The sequence below is a fragment of the Camelus bactrianus genome, chromosome 14, assembly GCF_048773025.1.
Source record: "Camelus bactrianus isolate YW-2024 breed Bactrian camel chromosome 14, ASM4877302v1, whole genome shotgun sequence".
In the NCBI taxonomy this organism is placed as follows: domain Eukaryota; kingdom Metazoa; phylum Chordata; class Mammalia; order Artiodactyla; family Camelidae; genus Camelus; species Camelus bactrianus.
The window spans coordinates 21342442-21362056 of NC_133552.1; the positions used below are offsets into that span (position 1 = coordinate 21342442).

The window sequence follows — 19615 nt, forward strand, 5'->3', positions numbered from 1 at the left end:
AAACTGCTAATGGTTAGAGTGTGAATATAGCAGAGTGATGCCCATAATGTTCATAAATCTAATATAACTCATATTAAATATGTTAGAATATAGGCAGGATTTTTTTTTAACACAGTAATCAAAATTCTCGATATTAGGGTAATTCTTTTTTTGGAAAGAAGAGTTATGTTACAAGGTAAAGACTGGTGATGCATTTGTGAGCTTATCTGTTTCATCTTTTCCTGCCTCTTGTCAATGAAGAGTCTGTGTGATGTGGCCATCAAAGCAGAGTATGAGCTTGGGAACTAGCCCAGCCGCTTACTAGCTGTATGACTTCAGACCAAATTTTAAATTTCACTGAGCTTTGATTTCCTCCACCAAAAGTGAAAGAATTCCTTCCCAAGGTTATGAGCATTAAATGTTTATATAAAGCATTTAGTAAGAGCCTAGCACAAAGGAAGTGGGCAATAAAGGTGCTAGTTGCTGTATTCATGACCTGAGGTTAAATCAAGAAAAAGTTTGTTGTGTTGCACTGTGTACTCTGTGTTACTCAGTTGTTTTGAATAAGTGAGGTAATTAAGGTAGTTCTTATGACTTGGATACCAGTTAGTCAAATTCATTCAGCTTTAAAAAACTATATTTTCTTAGTTTTTCTTCGATACTTGAGAATGGCTGACTTTGTTCTAAAATAAGTCAATAAACTTGTCATTCAGGATTTTAAAAATTTGGGAGATTGATTCACCTTTAATATAATATGTTAAGTATGGTTTGACAGTTTGATCTGGAGTTGTTCAGTTTTTTTGAAGCCACTCTAATTTCTGTCATTTCCTGTGATCAGCTAGTGTGACTTTTTCATTTTGGAAAAGGCTTTTGATGTAGCTAAACTAATTCTATGATTTGTACTTGTATAAGATTCTTGCCAAAGTTCATCTTTTAGAAGCAGGAGTTACCTTTTTAATTATGATTTTACTTAAATTTTTTGAGTTATATAAGATCTGCATGTCTAAAACATTTGTCAGTCTGATTTACTACACCTCCCAAAATCTACCTTTTTTTTTTAAATCTCATAATTGATTCTATTCACACTTAGCTAGCAACACACACACACACCCCCAATATATTAAGCTTTTCAAGTGGGCACTCTAAAAAAAAAAAAACTAAGATTGTTTTCAGTGATTATTTTACTTTTTTGAGATGCATGGCCAAGTTGTAATTTATCCTGATTGAAAAAAGAAAAATCTGAGCAAAGACTAAAGAAGGCCAGTTGTCACGAAAGACCTAGAATGAGATTAGATTTAGCTAAATCAGCTCCGCAGGGATTTACAATAGAAATTTCAGACATTATCTTGGAGAAGTCTGGAGAAAGGACCATTTTAGTTAGACCTTTCTATTTTTCAGGGTGCTGTGCAGGAGAAAAGCCGGGCGCCTTCAAAAACACTCATTTCTACTGGAACCAACAGAGATAAAACTTTCAGCTGTAGCTCTAACAGTGTACATTAAGAAAAAACACGTATATATTTTAAACACAAGATTTAACTGAGATAAAACTTGTACTATGACTATAATTTATCTGTAGGATCCTTTAAATGGTTGAGCTTGTGGACTCTGGAGTCAGATTGCCTGGGTTCAGATTTCAGCTCTGCCTCTTCCTAGCTGGCTGGCCAGTGTCAACAAAACAGCGCTGTGTTGTGGTGTCAACTGGGATAAGCCACGTGAAGTACTTAAACATAGTAACTACTTTCATCATCATCATCACCGTCATCACCTCCACCACATTAGGAATACCATTTTATTGTTGATTGAAGAACTCTCAAAGACTGGAGGACGCGTTATCCAGCACTGTAGTGAGTTTCTTTTTAATCAGATTAAGGAAGTACTTTGACTATGTTAATTACCAGAAATTTGAATCATTTTTCCCTTATACAAAGCCACTAGCTGTGATGTGTGTTTGTATCATAATATTTATAGAAGGTACATAATCCATGAAAACCTAGGATATTGGAGACAGAGAGCTGTCGAGAAGTGAGGGGACTGATAGAAGAATATATGTACATTTTGTGCCCTGATGCTGCTTTGGAAGTTAATCTCTGTGCCAAGAAAACATTACCTGCTCTAGTCTTGAATAAAGTGTGAAAAATAGCACTGCCTGTTAGGCAATTTTGTAGAGCCCTTCTCCACATACGCTTTAGTTCTCACAAATCACCCTGTGCTAGAGATGGTATTCTTCCTGCTTTCTGTAGTAGACTATTATCTTGAATTTATTACTGGATAACTGGGAGAACTATAGTAGAATCCTGTAAGAGATTTTTAGGGCAGGGTTACAGAGGCACTGAGAGTATTGGTGAGAATAGTTTATTTACTAAAGATACCTGGATTCCAGTTCTGATTTAATAGCATTCTTTTAGAATATCTGTTAGTGGAGTGTTTGCCTTATTAGCTGTTCATTTATTTTCTCATTAATTTTCTTGATAGTACTTGATTTGTTTGTTTACGTTCCTATTAGGAGATGATGTAGAACTGTGTAGGGATTTGATATATCACTTGAGCTAGTGCGCTGAAGTGTTTTTAAGTTTTTGGAATGACAGGAATCAGTATTTGACATTTTGTTTAAAATGAAAATGAACTAGTAACAACAGCAACAACAAAACATGAGGAAATTGCCATGGAGCAACCTCCACATGCATAAAACTGGTAGATCCAAAGAGTTTCATGGGTGACGTATTTTACAGTTTAGTGAATCATTTTAACAATGCCAGTTCAGAGAGAGAAGTTCCCTAGTTCATTTTGACGGAGCCAGTATAACACTGATACCGAAACCTGGCAAAATGTGTGGGTGCACACGTTGAACAGTAGGCTAATTTCAGGATAGGTATTTTGTTTAGCTACAAGAGGTAATATTTATTGTCTCTTAGCTTTGCGGGGTCCTGTAGGTGACTTGCATTTTCTCTTTTGAGCCTCAGGATAACCTTGTACAATACGGCAACTGGTACTCTGTTTTTACAAATAAGGAAAGTCTTTGTAAAGAGGAACTCAAGAGAGGTTGAAAGAAGGAATGAATATTGCCCAGAAACACAGCTGTAAAGTGACAGCACCTACGCTGAAATTGAGTCTTTGACTTGAGAAAGTCCAAAATCTTAATCATTATGCTAGGAAAGATATCAGAGAAAAGAGGAACCTTGAAGGAAAAAGAATCTGGAAGAATAAATAATAGCATTTAACAGTAATTATAATTGTAATAAGTAGGATTTTTACTTTCTCCCCAGTACATTTATGTATTACAATGTTTAAAAATCTAGATTCATGTACTACACTTTCAGTCAGGAGAACTATAAGTTAGACCAATGTGTTGGGCAGTGTGCACTGCAGCTGCTAAAGACTTTTCTACCTGACTGCTAAAACTACTTTTCATTTTCTTTTAAAATAAAGCAGGGATGAACTCCTGTAAAGAGAGCTTGAGTCAGTCAACGTAAGTATCCTCATTTGCAGCAAATGAAGCTGTTTTAATGACAGATTTTCAAACTATGCCGAGAATCCAGCTGTGAAAAAACTTAGTGCTGAGTCTCAGAGACCTATTGCACAGTCCTGGCTTGTTTTATGTAACACATCAATTCCTGAAATCATTTAAAATGCACTTTGGAAATTGATAACAGTGGTAGTTATTGGGGAGGAAAACGATAAGGAAAGGAGATGATAATGTTTTATACTCTTAGGATACAAATATGTTCATATATTAATGTATTCCCAAAAATAATTTCTAAAAATATACCATGGGAACTCGTTTAAAGGATTTTAGGGGAGTGGGGTATATATGGCTCAGTGGTAGAGCACATGCTTAGCATGCACAAGGTCCTGGGTTCAATCCCCAGTACCCCCATTAAAAAAATAAGTAAAGGATTTTAACTTTTATTCCTTTTGTTCACCAGTCATCCTAATTTTGTGCATGTATATGCACCTAGATGTGCTATGTCTAGAGATTTTCTTTATTTTTATTATGATTTATATGAGAGAATGAAGGAAGGCCATTATAGTATTTGATCTGGTCCCAGTCACCTCCTCCTAACTGCTCTGCATTTACCTCTGCTCAGAGCTGAGAGAACTCAAGAACAGTGAGTTGAAAATATTTTCAAGTTCTGTTTCTCCCATCATATGGACCTTGGCTTTTGAAGCTTTCAACTAAGAAGTATGGCATAAACACAAAAAGATGCACAGATTGTTAAGTGTGTAGTTTGATAAATTTTCACAGTGAATATACATACGTATCCAGCTTTTACTTTTCAGTTGAAGCTAAATGATTGTTGCTGGGAAAATATGGATAAGTTTTGTTCACCAGTTTTCTGAAAGGACTATTCTTATTTTAAAAACAACTCCAAAAACCATCCCCGTCAGTGTAAGATTGTAGTAAGCCAAGTCCCCCTCCCCACAGCTTTATTGAGATATAATTTACATATAACATTGTTTAAGGTGTGCAGTGTGATGATTTGATATATGTATGTAAGTAGTAAGCTGAGTTTTAAGAGTGTTTATTTCTATCTAAAGCAAATATTGAGGGATTTTGATCATCAAAAAAGTTGATGCTATTGAATGCTTACTGTATGCCATGCAGCATATGTGATATATTTCCTGTTACTGAATTTTTACAACACCTCTAGAAGATATTATTCTTATTTTAGATGGACACAAAAAATAAAACCTCAAGAAACTGTGTGATTTGCCTGAGTTCAAGCACCCAAGCATGGTGTGCAATCTGGCCTTAAATGGGTCATTCTGATTCTAGAGCCTGAGCACTTACTGTTACATCCTGTTTTCACCATGTGTATTTCTAGTGCACTTGCAGCTTGGTAAATATTGTCAGATTGTGTCCTGATAGAGTAAGGGATTGGGTTTTTGTTTTTTAAATCTAAGATAAAGGAAGTCATTTCAAAGCAGTGTCTTCATAGGATGAGGCTCCGAGGCAGCATTCTGATTGGAAGAGAGAGCACAGGAATTTGTCTTAAAGGTATATTTTCAGGGCAAGTGCACCGTGTTTAATTTGTTTGTTTGTTGGAATGGCCTTGGAGTAGGAGGAGCTATTGAAGATTATGGGAGGAGTAGGGCCCTTACCCGACTCTTGGTATCACCTTGACTCTTGGGAAAGAGATGGTATTAACTACTTAAAAGTGTTCTCATTTAGCATCTTATCTTTAAAAAGGAATATCTACATTGGGGAAATTTTTAAAGACTGTTTTTAACCAGCTTTTCGTTTAGGAAAACATTGGGTACATATTTCATTTTACGCTATTTCATAGGGGATCTTGGCAGGATGTTTCACAACAACCACATACCAGATTGAGCTCTGCTGTTAGAGAAGCTTGGCAAACAAGTTATTTGAAAGTTCTTTTGCTTTTTTATATACAAAATCTTGTTGACTAAACTTACTTAATATAGTTGGGATAATGATCCGTAGTTTCTTAAATATTTGCCCAGGGCCTTGGATTATGGTATATTGAGGAAAGAAGCAAGCCTCAGTCAGGGTTGTAACATATTGTACTGTTTACAGATTGGTCACTTTCCTTCTCTTTTTAGCTTGATGGCATTGCCACATATATCATTAACCACAACGAATGGCAACTATATAGGGGACAGTGTTGAAATTTGGGGAATTGTCTCTTTTTCCTGCTAACACTTGGTTTGATTTTTATTATTCCTACTAAAAAAATTGTTAAAAATTTGCTTTCAACACATCATAAATTTACCTGCAATTAATAGAAAGGGAAACTTGTATATGTATTTTTCTCTCTGGAGCTGTTAAGACTTTCAGTAACATTGCAAAACAGTCAAACATCAGGTTATCACTGCATTTAATTTGCTTATAGAAGTAGAGGCTTCAATAACACTGATCTTTAACATTTAATTCTAAGAAGCCCTCCCTCTCTCTCCCCACCCATAGTTTGTGATTTCTTTTGGTTCTCTTCCAAAAGCAAATGGTAAAATAATCTGCAAGTGCCAAACAGCAAAAGATCTCGTAATATAATAATGTAACTGTTTGTCTCTTTGGATTACTAACTGGTATCTGGGAAATTGGCATAAATAGAGTGGATTCAATTTAGGAAATGCAGTTTAGAATCTTGTAATTCTTTAGAGCAGTGGTTCTGAACCTTACGTACTCATTGGAATCCCCTGAGGAGCTTTAATAACATGTGCTGGTCACATCCTTAGATATTCTGATTTATTTGATCCCTTGTAGGACCAGATACTAATATTTTTAGATGCTTCCCACTGTATAATCAAGGTTGATAACCACTGGTAGAGTTTACTGAGATTCCCTAATTGAAGTAAAAGGTACTGAAGAGAAGATGTTAAATTATTTAAATGAGAAGTTTTTTTTTTTTTTGAAATTAAGCCCTTGTTCATCGCATAGTTTGCAAATATTTTCTCCCATTTAGTAGATTGTCTTTTTTATTTGTTTATGGTTTTCCTTTGCTGTGTGAAAGCTTATAAGTTTGATTAGGTCCCATTTGTTTATTTTTGCTTTTATTTCTATTTCTTTGGGAAACTGACCTAAGAATGTTGCTATGATTTATGTAAGAGAATGTTTTGCCTATGTTCCCTTCTAGGAGTTTTGTGGTGTCCTGTCATTTAAGTCTTTAAGCCATTCTGAGTTTATTTTTGTGTATGGTGTGAGAGAGTGTTCTAACTTGTTTGATTGACATGTGGCTGCCCAGTTTTCCCAACACCACTTGCAAATAGACTGTCTTCTCCATTGTATATTCTTGCTTCCTTTGTTGAAGATTAATTGTAGGTGTCAATAATAACCTATAGTGGAAAAGAATATGAAAAATGGCCCATGTGTTTCATAAGAATATATACATGTAACTGAATCACTTTGCTGTACACCAGAAACTAACACAATGTTGTAAATCAACTATACTTTGATTTTTAGTAAGTTAAAAAATAAAACCATCCAAACAAATAAATAAATAAATTAAATGAGGAGAGATTTCATTTTAGAAAAATGATTTGGAAATTTTTTTTAAGTAACTAGTCAAATGAAATGTAGTATTTTTGTTAGGCCATCAACAAAGTATTGACTTCTTTATTTCTTAAAAGAAGGTGACAGATCTTGTTGCTATTAGAAATATGGTCATTTTATGAAAATCTCTGACCTTCCTGAAGCTCTTGTTTTAAATTAATCTTGGGGAGAAGTCTGGTTGAAATGATGTTAAAAAAAAAAAACTTTGAGGGATAAAGTTTGATGGTCTTCAGCAAAGAGACTTGAGGAATGATATCTAATCTTAATTTAGGAATAGTAACAAGAATATATATATATATATATATATAGCCAAAAGTTGTGGAAGTTATTTAAAGTAGAAGGACCTAGTTGTCAAATGAGACTCTTAAAGCTGAATTAAATTGAGTCCTATTGAAGACTGAATTGCTTCTTCACCTCCCCAAATTTGTATGTTAAAGTCCCAACCCCTGGTATCTCAGAATGTGACCTTATTTGGAAATAGGGTCATTGTAGATATAATTAGTTAACGTGAGGTTGTACTGGAATAGAGTAGGCCCCTGATCCAATATGATTAGTGTCCTTTTAAGAAGAGAAAACTTGGACACAGACACATACAGAGAGAACAGCATGTGAGCATGAAGACGGCCATCCACAAGCCAGGGAGAGAAGCCTGAAACAGGTCCTTCCCTTACAGCCTCCAGAAGGCACCAGCCCTGCCAACACCTTAATTCAGATACATAGCCTCTAGAATGGAGACACAATACATTTCTGTTGTTTGAGCCACCTAGCCTGTGGCACTGTATTATAGCAATCCTAGCAAACAAGTCCCAATAGTTTATTTGTTTAAAAATTTTAAACCTAGGGAAGTTCAGCATTTGAAATTTTGTCATTTCTTCAGTTAAGAGGCTGGGAACCATTTTCTCTATAAGGAATTTTAGGATAAGTGGTTATGAGGTTTTTAGGTTCTTGATGACTCAGTTACTAGTCCATCAATTTATACAGCTGGAGTTTATCATACACCTCTGTCAGCAACTGGAGTTTCTGAAGTATGTATTTTCCTTCTGTTTATGGTAATAGTGGGGGAATCTTTCTAGTCTCCTGAGAGGGGTTTCCTAGATGTATTTTGTGTATATAGATTTAGGCTTGTTACCTAAGATTCAGAGTTGGTCTGTTTATTATATATGAAATAGCACCCTGGAGAAATTAGAGATGGACAATTTTGATTATACATCTCAGTGGACTTGAAAAGAATGGCCCATGTGTTTCATAAGAGAAGCAAGTATCTTAGAAGGAGAAGATAGTATGACTAAATTGGGTGTGATCTTGGGAAGTCCTTGGGGACCAAGAGGAACTGGCTGTGCCCACAAGATAGTTTATAATAGATTCGGATTGAAGAAGCCCTGCAATAAATAATATTGAAAGTCATACAGCGAACACAGCTCCTCCTCTGTTGTTTTTCTAAACAGAGCTAAGTAAATATGCAAACAAAACAAAATGTTTAAGGCTTTCCATGTTTAAGGCTGACTGTAAGTGGGCACGTGAGGAACATGGACTCTGGAGTCAGTTTAAGTTAAGATTCTACCACCTAGAGTAAATTTTCTCCCTTCCCCTTGAGATTCCGTTTTCCCATGTGTAAAATAGGTAATCTAATGTTTCTCTCACATTGGATGTTGTAATGATTAAATAAGATGGTAACCCATGTAAAACAATGAGCAGAATGCCTGGTGTATATTAAGTGCTAATAAACACTAGCTAATAACAGTAGCAAAGCCAGCAGGTACATGAGCACAGTGCATGTGACTCCCCACCCCCCATTTAGTCCGTAAGAATGAATAATCTCTTCTGTAATGTTACAAATGGCAGTTTTTAAATCTGAGCCTTTAAAATATATCATAACAAAACAAAACCTGGAAGTGCCCTTAGGATCAGCTGGTGTTCTTTCATTTAAAGTGAGGAAAATAAGATCACGACAGTAGGACTGGGGAAGACCTCGGTTCTCGGTTTTCATTTTTACAACACATTGCCTCTAAATCACAGAACCATGTGTCCCTTTTCATTCTGAAGTAAACTTTTGCTTCAGTGGAAACTATTTTTTTCTCTCTACTTTTGTGTTTGAAATTTTTCTTAATAGTTTTTACATTATTTAAAAATTTGAACTGAAATCAAAAATGATTGTTTAAAGCAAATTAGAATATGCTTGATTATACATAGACTGTCTCTGCTAGGGAACAAAGAAATTGGCAGCAATGGTTGCTTCTGGAGAGGGGCACTGAGGCAGAAGCAGCATTGATAATACTGGTATATGACAAGGTGTTCCTAAGACCGGTACATCTGGAGAATAGAGTTACCATGTCCAGTCCACTTAGAGGGTAAGAGAAGAGGACAAGGGAGAAAGTAGCAAAAAGTATGTGTCATTCTCGGAAGCTTGGGGACTATATAGATTCAGATGAATTTCTTAACCTAATTCTTCATCTGCCAATGGAGATGATAAGCCCTGTTCTTACCTGGTACATAGGGTGGACCAGGCGAAAAAGGAGATGGTGAGAATTAACTTAGTCTGGGCTCAGCCTTGTCCTAGAAGACAGGAGCTTAACTTTAGCTCTTGAGAGAGAGGGGAAGGAGACATACTTTAACAAGCACATGTTCACGCTGGGTTGGGTCGCTTGGCTAGCATTCATTCAAAAAAGAGAAAGGCATGGCCAACGACTATACTTTGGCCACTTTATATGATACTTTCTTTATTGCCTCTGTGTGTGTACATGTTTTACTGTGTAATGTTTGAGCCTCTTACTTTCTGTCTTAAAATTTGGAGGGCCAGTTACTTCTGACTTCCTCTTTTCTTAAATAGGAAGAAACATTTTGAAATAAAACAATCCAAATATGTTTTAATATTATTACTTATAAATTCAGAACATAGCATTCTTGAAGGCACAGGTAGTATCTGTTTAGTAACTATGATATCATATATTCAATTTAGATAAATTAAATTCTTGTAATAGAAGTAGTAGTTAACCTCAGTGTATACTGCTACAAACATTAATTTTAAAAGATTGAGGTCACTTAGTTATAATGAAATCATAAATAATGTTTTCAATATATGTATTTTAAGAAACAGAATCTTTACATGAGCTGTCTTCCCACAAGATACTTATTAATTACAAAAGGAAAAATAGTAACTTCATAGTGGAGAAACCTGGTAGACACCACCCTAAGTGATAGGAGTTAATGCCACTAGTAATGGGACAAGTTGGTATTTTGGACCTCCTGATAGGATGTATTTGAAAGGACATAGCATTACTTTTTTGGTATTCTTGCCAAAAATGCAGACTGAATCCAATCACAAGTTAGTAACACACAAACCAAAATTGGGGGACATTTTAAAACAAATGGCCTATACTGTGCAAAAGTGCCAAGATCATGAAAGATAAACAAAAACTGAAAAAGTCCAGATTAAAGGAGAAGAAGTTGTTACAAATTAAAAGAATTGTCATGAAGAAACATGATATTTATTAAGTGAAACTTATGGTCCTAGGTTGGATCTGGACCTCAAAAAATATTTTTTTTCATTAAAAAAAAAAAAAGACATTAATGAGACAGTTGGAGAAATTTGAATAAAGTCTAGGTTAAATAATAGTACTATAGCAATGTTACTTTACTGGTTTTGATAATTGTACTATCTTTATGTAAGATAATATTCATATATTTAGAAAGTAGAGACTTAAGTATTTAGGATTAAAGGAGCAGTATGTCTACCACTTTCAAATAAGTCAGAAAAACTAGATATAGAAATAATAATATAGAAAGAGGATGATAGACATGATTAAGTGTCCAAATTTGGGGAATATGAATAAAGGTTGTAGGAGAATTCTTTGTACTACTTTTCCAACTTTTTCAAATAAGACTTTTTAAAATTTTAAAGTAAAAGCGATAGTAACTTAACGACATCTGTCACTAGTGGATTTTTTTTTTTTTGCATCAATGGACTGTTTAGTGCATATCAGTGGTTTAGGGGATGATTTGCAGAGAAATGTTAATAAGAAAGTGTAGTAAATGAATAATACCTTTATAATACAAGTAAAGCAATATAAACCAAGTTGATAAGTAGTAGCATTTTTACTATATTTGAAAAGTATTTTATAGATAGCCCTTATTATTACATAGTATTACAATTCATGTATTCTTATATCAGATACATTCAAAGAACTTTTGTTTTTCACTTTTAACGTTGAATTTTTTCATGACTAATTGATTTTTGAATAGGCTGTTAAAAACCCTTTCTGGGTCAGTTTCCTCATGTATAAAATGAGATGGCTGGACTAGATTAAGTTTCAAGGGTCTTTCTAGTAGTAAAGGTCCATGATCTTATAACTAGATAGAAAATGAAAGTTGATTTTCACACGGCCTGTGTGCCAAGTGACAGAAGTATTTATAAAGCTCACAGATTTTTTTCTGTCAAAGAAACTTTTGTTGAGGTTTTATTTAATTGTATGTTTCACTTGTATGCCGCTTCTTATGCATTGATTATATTAGTTTTTTTTTAAGCTTAATGTGCTTTAAAAATCTACTTTTATAGAACTTCCCAGTGAAAACTTGGTTGTTGAGACCTAAGTTGATAATGAGAGTTTATTTGGTTTTAGTAGGTTTATATTCTCTGTAGCCTAGAAGGATTGTCAAGGTGCAAGTAGCTGATGATGTGAAAACTGAATTGATGCCCAGTATAAAATAATTTGGGTTGTATTTCACAAAAGCAAAACGTTGTTAATCTTTCCCCTCCTCCCACCTCCCAGCTTGGTGACCCAGCTGTGTTTCCTGCCGTAATTGTGGAACACGTTCCTGGTGCTGATATTCTCAATAGCTACGCGGGTCTCGCCTGTGTGGAGGAGCCCAATGACATGATTACTGAGAGCTCCCTGGATGTCGCCGAAGAGGAAATCATAGATGAAGATGACGATGACATCACCCTCACAGGTGTGTGTGCCTCCAGCAGCATCTTCCTTCAGCATAGGCGTGGCCCTGTGATTCGGGGGGTGTACAAAGTCCCTGACGTGGTCTTGAGTAACTCCATCACCAGCAGGGGCTGGTGCCCTGCAGGGGGAAGGAAATGACATTGTCCTTCTCATCTGCCTGTGCTTCTGAGTGCTCTCGCCTCCCCCTTCTTCTCCCCTGAACATGTGGAGGTGAGTGTGACAGACTAGGAGGCGAGTAAGAGGAACCAAACCAACTCAACTCATCGAGTCTTCACTGAGCACTGTTTGTAAAGGCCCAGCTCTGTATTTGTGATGACAACAAGAAGTTGTTCGTAGGGCAGATGGTAGGAATGTTCTTTTGTTACTGCTACTGCAGGGAGCAAAATAGGAGGCTGGGCTCCAAATGTAGGGTAAGGTGCTGGAGTTCGAGATTTGTTCAGTTGGAACTAGGAGAATATCTCAAACTGAAGATTTCTCTATGTAAGTGTTGAGGCAGCAGTAGTACTTTTTCATTCGTTTTAGAACCTGGTACATGCATTTATTTTTATTTTTATACATTTACATCCATATATCTTGGCCAGAGATGTTGGAGGTATTTGAGAAAATTATTTGGGAAGCAAAGGTTATTTGAATATTTATTCTTAAGCTAAAAACCGGAAATTAACATTAGTCACATTACCATCAACTAAGCCTAGACTTTATTTGTGTTCCACCCATTTTTACACTAATATCCGTCTTCTGTTCCAGGATCCTATTCAGAATCTCACACTGCAGTGAGTTGGTTTTTTTTTCCTAATCTCTTCCAGTTTGTGACAGTTCCTCTGTCTTCCCTTATCTCTCATAATGTTAACATTTTTGAGGAATACCAGCCAGATATTATAGAATGTCCCTCAATTTTATTTCTTTTTTTTCCCACAGTATACAATGAACATTATTTTGTACAAGGAACTTTTATTTATTTTATTTTATTTTTTTCAAGTTTTGTTATTTTGTAACTTATTTACTGAGTTATAGTCATTTTACAATGTTGTGTCAAATTCCAGTGTAGAGCACAATTTTTCAGTTATGCATGAACGTACATATATTCATTGTCACATTTTTTTTCACTGTGAACTACCACAAGATCTTGTATATATTTCCCTGTGCTATACAGTATAGTCTTGTTTATCTATTCTGCATATACCTGTCAGTATCTACAAATTTTGAAATCCCAGTCTGTCCCTTTCCAACTCCTGCTCCCTTGGCAACCACAAGTTTGTATTCTATGTCTGTGAATCTGTTTCTGTTTTGTATTTATGTTCTTTTTTTTTTTTTTTCAGATTCCACATATGAGCGATCTCATATGGTATTTTTCTTTCTCTTTCTGGCTTACCCTCAATTTTATTTCTGTGATGTTTTCTCATGATTGGAATGAGATAATGCATTTGAGCAAAAATAACACCAGAATGGCATTGTCTCCTTCCTGATGTCATATTAGCATAGTTGATTTTTTAAAGTACATTACCTCATTTAATTCTCAGAAAAAGAAGACTGAAATTAGAGAAGTTAAATTAAATGACTTGCCTAAGGTCACACACCAACTGACTGAGCCCCCATCAATAACATTGACCAAGAACACTTAGTTTTTGTATTGTCCTCTTACTTTTTACAAAGCATGTTCTTTATATTGACATTATTTGGTCAGAACAACCCAGTGAAAGTTTTTGATAAATCTAGACTTGTGTCTCCCTTATCAGTAAGGGAATTAGATTAATCAGATTAGAAGTTTCTACTCATTGCTGACTGTGATCTTTGTGTTTTGTATAACAGAATGACCACCACTATGCACATAAGTGTTGTGTTCCTAATGGGGTTTTTGCAGTGTATTCTGATCTACCTTCTTGATGCCTTAGGGTAAGGCTACACTCTCTGTGGGTTGGGAACCAGGGTCTCCCTGAAGGGGTGTTTATTCCTGTTTTAGTAATCAAGGAAGATATTGGTTCTCAGAGAAGAAATAGTGACTAGGAAAGCAGATCCTGGATCTTTAGTAGAAGAAATTACTTCTTCCTTTCAGTACTGCACTCTCTTGGGCTTAGACTTAAAGGTAGCTGATGACAAGATACAGACAAGCTCCTTCCTTCCTGGAAAAGAGAACTGATACGGAATGGGTCCAGAAAATAAGCCATATGTTGAAAGTCATATTTACTATTTGCATGTTTCTTCTCTCTTGCAATTCAAGCTGTTGTTTAACTCTTCCATACTTGTTTGAGTCACGTCTTGAGAAATGAAAGGATCTTGTAGCCTTCCTTAGTCCGGAGGAGGGGAGGGGAGAGTACTGCATTTTTGAGAAACTACAGGGAAGATGGTGATGGGGATAGAACAGTTTATAAACTGTAATTATGAGACATAGGTAAGACTTCAGATGATATTAAGGAATATTGTTAATATTTTTAGATATGATAATAGCATTATGTTAGATTCTTATCTTTTAGATGCCTATGCTCAAATATTTACAGATAAAATATGATGTCATGGATTCATTCAAAATAATCCTGGGCGACAAGGCATGTGTGAGGGGGGCCTTGGGCAGTAAGTGGAGTATGAATGAAAGAAGATTGATCATATGTTGATAAAGAGTGATGATGAAAATGGATATGTGAGAATTCATTACACTGTGTCCCATAATTTTGATTCTGTTTGAAATTTTCAATAATGAAAAGATTGAACTATTTTTCTGGAATTGAGGCTTCTATTAGATGGCAGCTGTCATCTGTAACCCTGATTTCAAATTTTCATGTTCATCAAAACACTTTTATTTTTATCATTGACTTATCTCAATGGGGAGTAAAAATGCAGGCTTTTTATAATTAAAAAATTATAAAATGTGTATAAACTTAACAGATCAACAACTTAAACTAATCACACATCATATGTGGTTCTCAATCCTGACAGTACTGAAAGAAGACCAGTTACCTTCAAGAGAAAAGAATACACAGAATACATAGGATCACATAGGGTCACCAATATAGTACACAGAGAATACAGAGTTACATAACATTACCTTTGAAGTATTCATGCCAAAAAATTGAATGTGAATCAAATCAATCTTCTAGATACAACTTCGGGTTTACAGGAAATACATGGGGGGAGGCATATGGTAAGTGACACCACAGAGATGTAATCAGCAAAGTCTAAAATGTGGGAAACTACAGAGATGACCGTACTTCTCCCAAGATAAACAACAAAAAGAAAAAAAACATAGGAAGAAAGGTACATACCACCAAACATAATGCATGAACTTTGAAATCTGATTTGAACAAACGGAATTTTTAAAACACCTGAGACAGAGAAGTTTCAGTATTAAATGGATATCTGATTTAAAGACTAGTGAACTTTTAAAATTGAATGATAGGCTGTCTGGGTTTCAATGTAAAATAACCCCGCGTGTGTTGGGCTGGGGAGTATAGATTAAGGAAGAGTGGCTGTTTTTAAGTATAGAAGCTGGGCCCTTTGGTACATTCAGTTCATTATATTACTTTCTCTACTTCTATACGTGTTTGAAATTTTCATTATAAAAAGCCCAACAAGGAAGTGATTTGAAATTCTCCTTGTTTTTTCTTAATTGATAGGCAGCTAAATTATTACACATACTAATTTTATCATTTTCATCTATCCAGAAGACTTTAAAATATTTTATAAAACTTATTCATGGAAATGAATATCTGGAAAAACAGAAATTAATTATTTAGTTATCTGTGCCTTGTTTGCCTTATTTTTTTTTAAATTAAATTTAAGAAGGATATTTTCTTCAATTCTTAGAATTTGAAAGCCTTGACACAGGAGCAATATGCTTTTTTTTTTTTTTAACTTTGCCTTAAATCTACAAGATTTTCAATAGGAAGCTTTAGTTTTTAATAGGAAGTGTTTCAATGCCATGCCCTGTTTTAATCATTTTGCTAGACTTTTTGAGGTATTTATCCTTTCTGGTTTTAAGTACTGTGGAGGAATTGGACTTCTAAGCATTTGTTTTTAATAGAATATATAATTAAAATGTAATTGATTTATTTTTCATTATAATTAAGGGAAACAGTTTCCTCATTAGGAAGACTGTGAAAAGTCTTCTAGTGAGGTTTTGTGCATCTTGATATGAAAATGAAAAGGACACATACTTTTAGAAATGAGGCACTAGTCAAAAATCTATTCAAGCTCTAAAGTGCTTTTTATAGTAACCCAGAAATATGAGTGCTGGCGTTAAGAGGAAAAGTTTAAAGTCTTTGAAAAAGGAAGACTTCATAAGTGTTGAATTGCTGTTCAACCCTTGTTTGATCTAGAAGAAGCCCAGCTAGATCAAAATCCTTGCCTCTTCATATTGGCTGTCTTCCTGTTCCTTGACCTCTCTGTGACCTGTAGATGTTTGGGTTCAGAGATGCTTGCTGAGGGAATTGAGCCCAGAAGTTTGGAATTCTGCAGATACATCTTTCGTATCTGAAAGAAGGAGCTTCTCTTCTGGCTTGGCAGGTTGTGGGGACTGCCAGTGGTGACCACTGTTCTATGGGAGAAAGTGTTCTTCGTTCTTAATTGAGAGGAGCTGACTAGCGTATGACCCGAGGTCCCGGACTTCTTTGTATGCATCATTCAGGAGTTGTCCCTGCTCTCTGCTCCTTCTGTAGTCCATGCCTTCCTTCTATTCCCATTGTGGGATTCCTCCCTTGGGAAGGCAGTCAGCCAAATTAATCAATTTATAAAGTGAATTAACTAATCTGCTATTATTATAATAATCTTTAGCAGTTACACATTTTGTTTTCTAACTGCATAGACTGATTATCTCATTTTCTTTAAATGCATAATGCTTACTCTCATGCCCTTGCTTCTCCTATTATTCTTGCTTTAATTTCTCTCTCTTCCTCTTAAAGTATTTAAATCCTAGCTGTTTGAAATGATTTAGCCTTAGCCCATCTCTTCAGAAAGCCTTCTTAACTTACAGTGATATACAGTACCTGTAGTCAGTCTCTTCTGGACCATAAAACGGATCACTTTGTTATTTCTTAGACAGTATCTGAGTATCGGTTGCCAATAAATAAGGAGAAAGGTCGTGTCTTACGCTATTGTATCTTCCTTATTTCCTTGTGCACTTATTTAGGAGGGATGTTCAGTATTTTTGCTGATTGGAAATTTGGAGTCAGTGGAAGAGTTTTTAGGTTCTTGGAAATCTTCAGTCTAAAGAGAGTGTGAATTGTTTAGGAAATATTTAGGAAACTAAATGTTATAATATTCTAATGGAAAGTTAAGGTAAATTTCAAAGAGCTATAATTTCTTAGAAATCTGGTTATAGTCCTAAAAATGTAAAGGAAAATGATTTTGTTCCTTCTCTGGATTGACTAGAAATAGGGAGAGGACAATGTGTAAATGATTACTTTCATTCACTTGATTGAGAAGAAAGAACTTTTGCTTCAAGTACTATGTTTATGTTTACTTTTTAACCCTGTATAAAATTAAAAGGCTTACATTCATTGACTTACATTCAGTTTTATTCGTTGTCAGTCCAACCCTGAATCTGAAAATCATGATTTTATATATATATTCAAACTTTTAAAATAAACATGTTTAATTTTGTCACAAATACTGAGAGGAAGATACAGTAAGTTAGTATAAGGATTATGGATGATAAATACCACATTCAGGAAACTCAAACTTATCCATGAAGAGAGAGTGTTGGTAGCTCTTTATTTGGTTTCTTGGTGCTGATCGTAGAGGTGAAGGGCTAAGACCCATCCAGGGAATTCACTGTACAGATGTTTTGGACATCTGTCTGGAATGCTGGGAAGTGTTGAGTGTCTAGCATGTACTTCATTTGTATTTCAGTATTTTTAAAGAACATTAAAAGAAGTTGGACTAGGCACAGTTCAGAGTAGGGGAATTGGTGTTCTGTTGTCCACACTGGAGAAGAAAGGTACCAGAATACAGTAATTATCAAGAAGTGTTTAGATGCTAGTAATGTGACTACAACTAAAACTTTTGGAAATGGTGGCAATTTACTAATTATAGAGGAGCAGAAGAGGAGTCAGAAGTTAACAGAGACCTCTGTCCATTCCTATGAGTGAACTAAGAGTATTGGAATCAGCATTAGAGCTGAAGGGGACCTAGTCTTATCAACCCAGTCATTTTATACTGTGGAGTCAACAGCATGACCTGCCCAGTGACATCTTAGTTTATCTTGAAAATACAAGGATTATCAGAGAAATGATAGGGCTTTTAGAGTATGAGTTCTATTTTGCTTACTCTTTTACCTCCCAGCATCTTGCAGAGATTTTTTGTTGTTGTTTTTAATGAAAACCCCACATCTTGTAGAATTCAGTGAGAAATGTAGTCATTTTATTTATTTTTATTTTTATTTATTTATTTAGGTGGGGAGGTCATTAGGTCTATTTTTTTATTTGTTGTTATTATTTTTTTAATGGAGGTACTGGGGATTGAACCCAGGACCTCGTGCATGCTAAGCACGTGCTCTACCACTTGCGCTATACACTCCCTGCCCTAGTCATTTTCAGTATAGATTTTATATGTTGATACAAAGTAAGGGTGTAAACCAAAGTATTAAGTGATGTATCCTGGTTCAAGAGATAGGAATTTACGCTTTTTAGAACAACAGATGTCTTGTAGCTAATTCTCTCTCTTTACACGTCTCGTAGTCGAAGCTTCCTGTCACAATGGGGATGAAACGATTGAAACTATCGAGGCTGCTGAGGCGCTCCTTAACATGGACTCTCCTGGCCCCATGCTGGATGAAAAACGCATCAGTGAGTGGTTGTGGGTTAATGACTGCGTGTCTGTATCCTTTGAAAAGCTCTTGCCGCTTCTCTGTATTAGATGGTGAATATCAAGAGACCAGAGTCCGTGTTTTGTATTTTGGGGATCTCAAGTGCATTTTCAGGTATAGTACTAGTCGAGGCATCTTTGCTAAAGTGTTCAGTTAAACAAGACTTTTTTTTAATTTGAAGAGTGAGAACTTTAGGAATAAAAAGTAATGTAGTTGTCAAATAGCAGATAATGCAGAATTGCTTTAACCTCATTGGTGAACTGTTAGGATGTTTAGGGACCCAAACTATTAAAATGTAGTGATCTCCATAGATATTCATCAGCGAATAGGCAAAAATCCATTGAAAAGTTTTCTAAACCTTCATGGCATAAAATTGACTGCCACATTTATTGATCTGCTTTTAAATCCATGTTCTCCTTTGGGATTTTCTGACAAGAAAGTAGTCAAACCCATATAATTAATAATTATTAAATCAATTCAAGATGTTTATAGAATATTTTCTATATGCTCAGCAATTCATTAGATGATGACATGATATAGAAATGAACAGATATTGTTTCTTTCTTCAAGCTTACAGTTTGATTTTGAAGACAATTGTTTATGTAAACAACTGTAAAAGCCAAAAATAAAGGCCATGAGAGGGATAGCAAAGTGTTCTGGAAGGAGAGAGTACTCTGGTTGAGAACGTCAGGGACAGGCTCTATGCACGGAGTGTGTTGACCTGGGCTGTAAATGGCAAATAAGCTTTTCATGGGTAGAGAAGACAGGAAAGGACATTCAAGATAGAGGGAATAATGGACTGAACCAAAGACACATACCTGTTTAAAAAAGAAAAAAGAAATGTTTGAGATAAAAATGTGAAGTGTAAGCTTCATGGTGGCTGGT

At 35.3% G+C, this 19615-nt stretch overlaps 1 protein-coding gene across 7 annotated transcripts in view; it reads left to right on the plus strand.

Annotated features, from left to right (window-relative positions):
• ELF1 (E74 like ETS transcription factor 1) overlaps positions 1-19615 on the plus strand; it is a 91577-nt gene that overhangs the window by 58471 nt on the left and 13491 nt on the right. For 5 of the 7 annotated variants that reach the window (XM_045508914.2, XM_074378254.1, XM_045508915.2 and 2 more), the window contains 2 exons: positions 11755-11935; positions 18603-18710. In XM_045508914.2, the coding sequence (XP_045364870.1) occupies positions 11755-11935; positions 18603-18710 (289 nt within the window). Of the gene's footprint in view, positions 1-11754; positions 11936-13743; positions 13828-18602; positions 18711-18765; positions 18845-19615 lie in introns of those variants that run through there. The other 2 variants (XM_045508916.2, XM_045508917.2) reach the window with 2 other exon arrangements.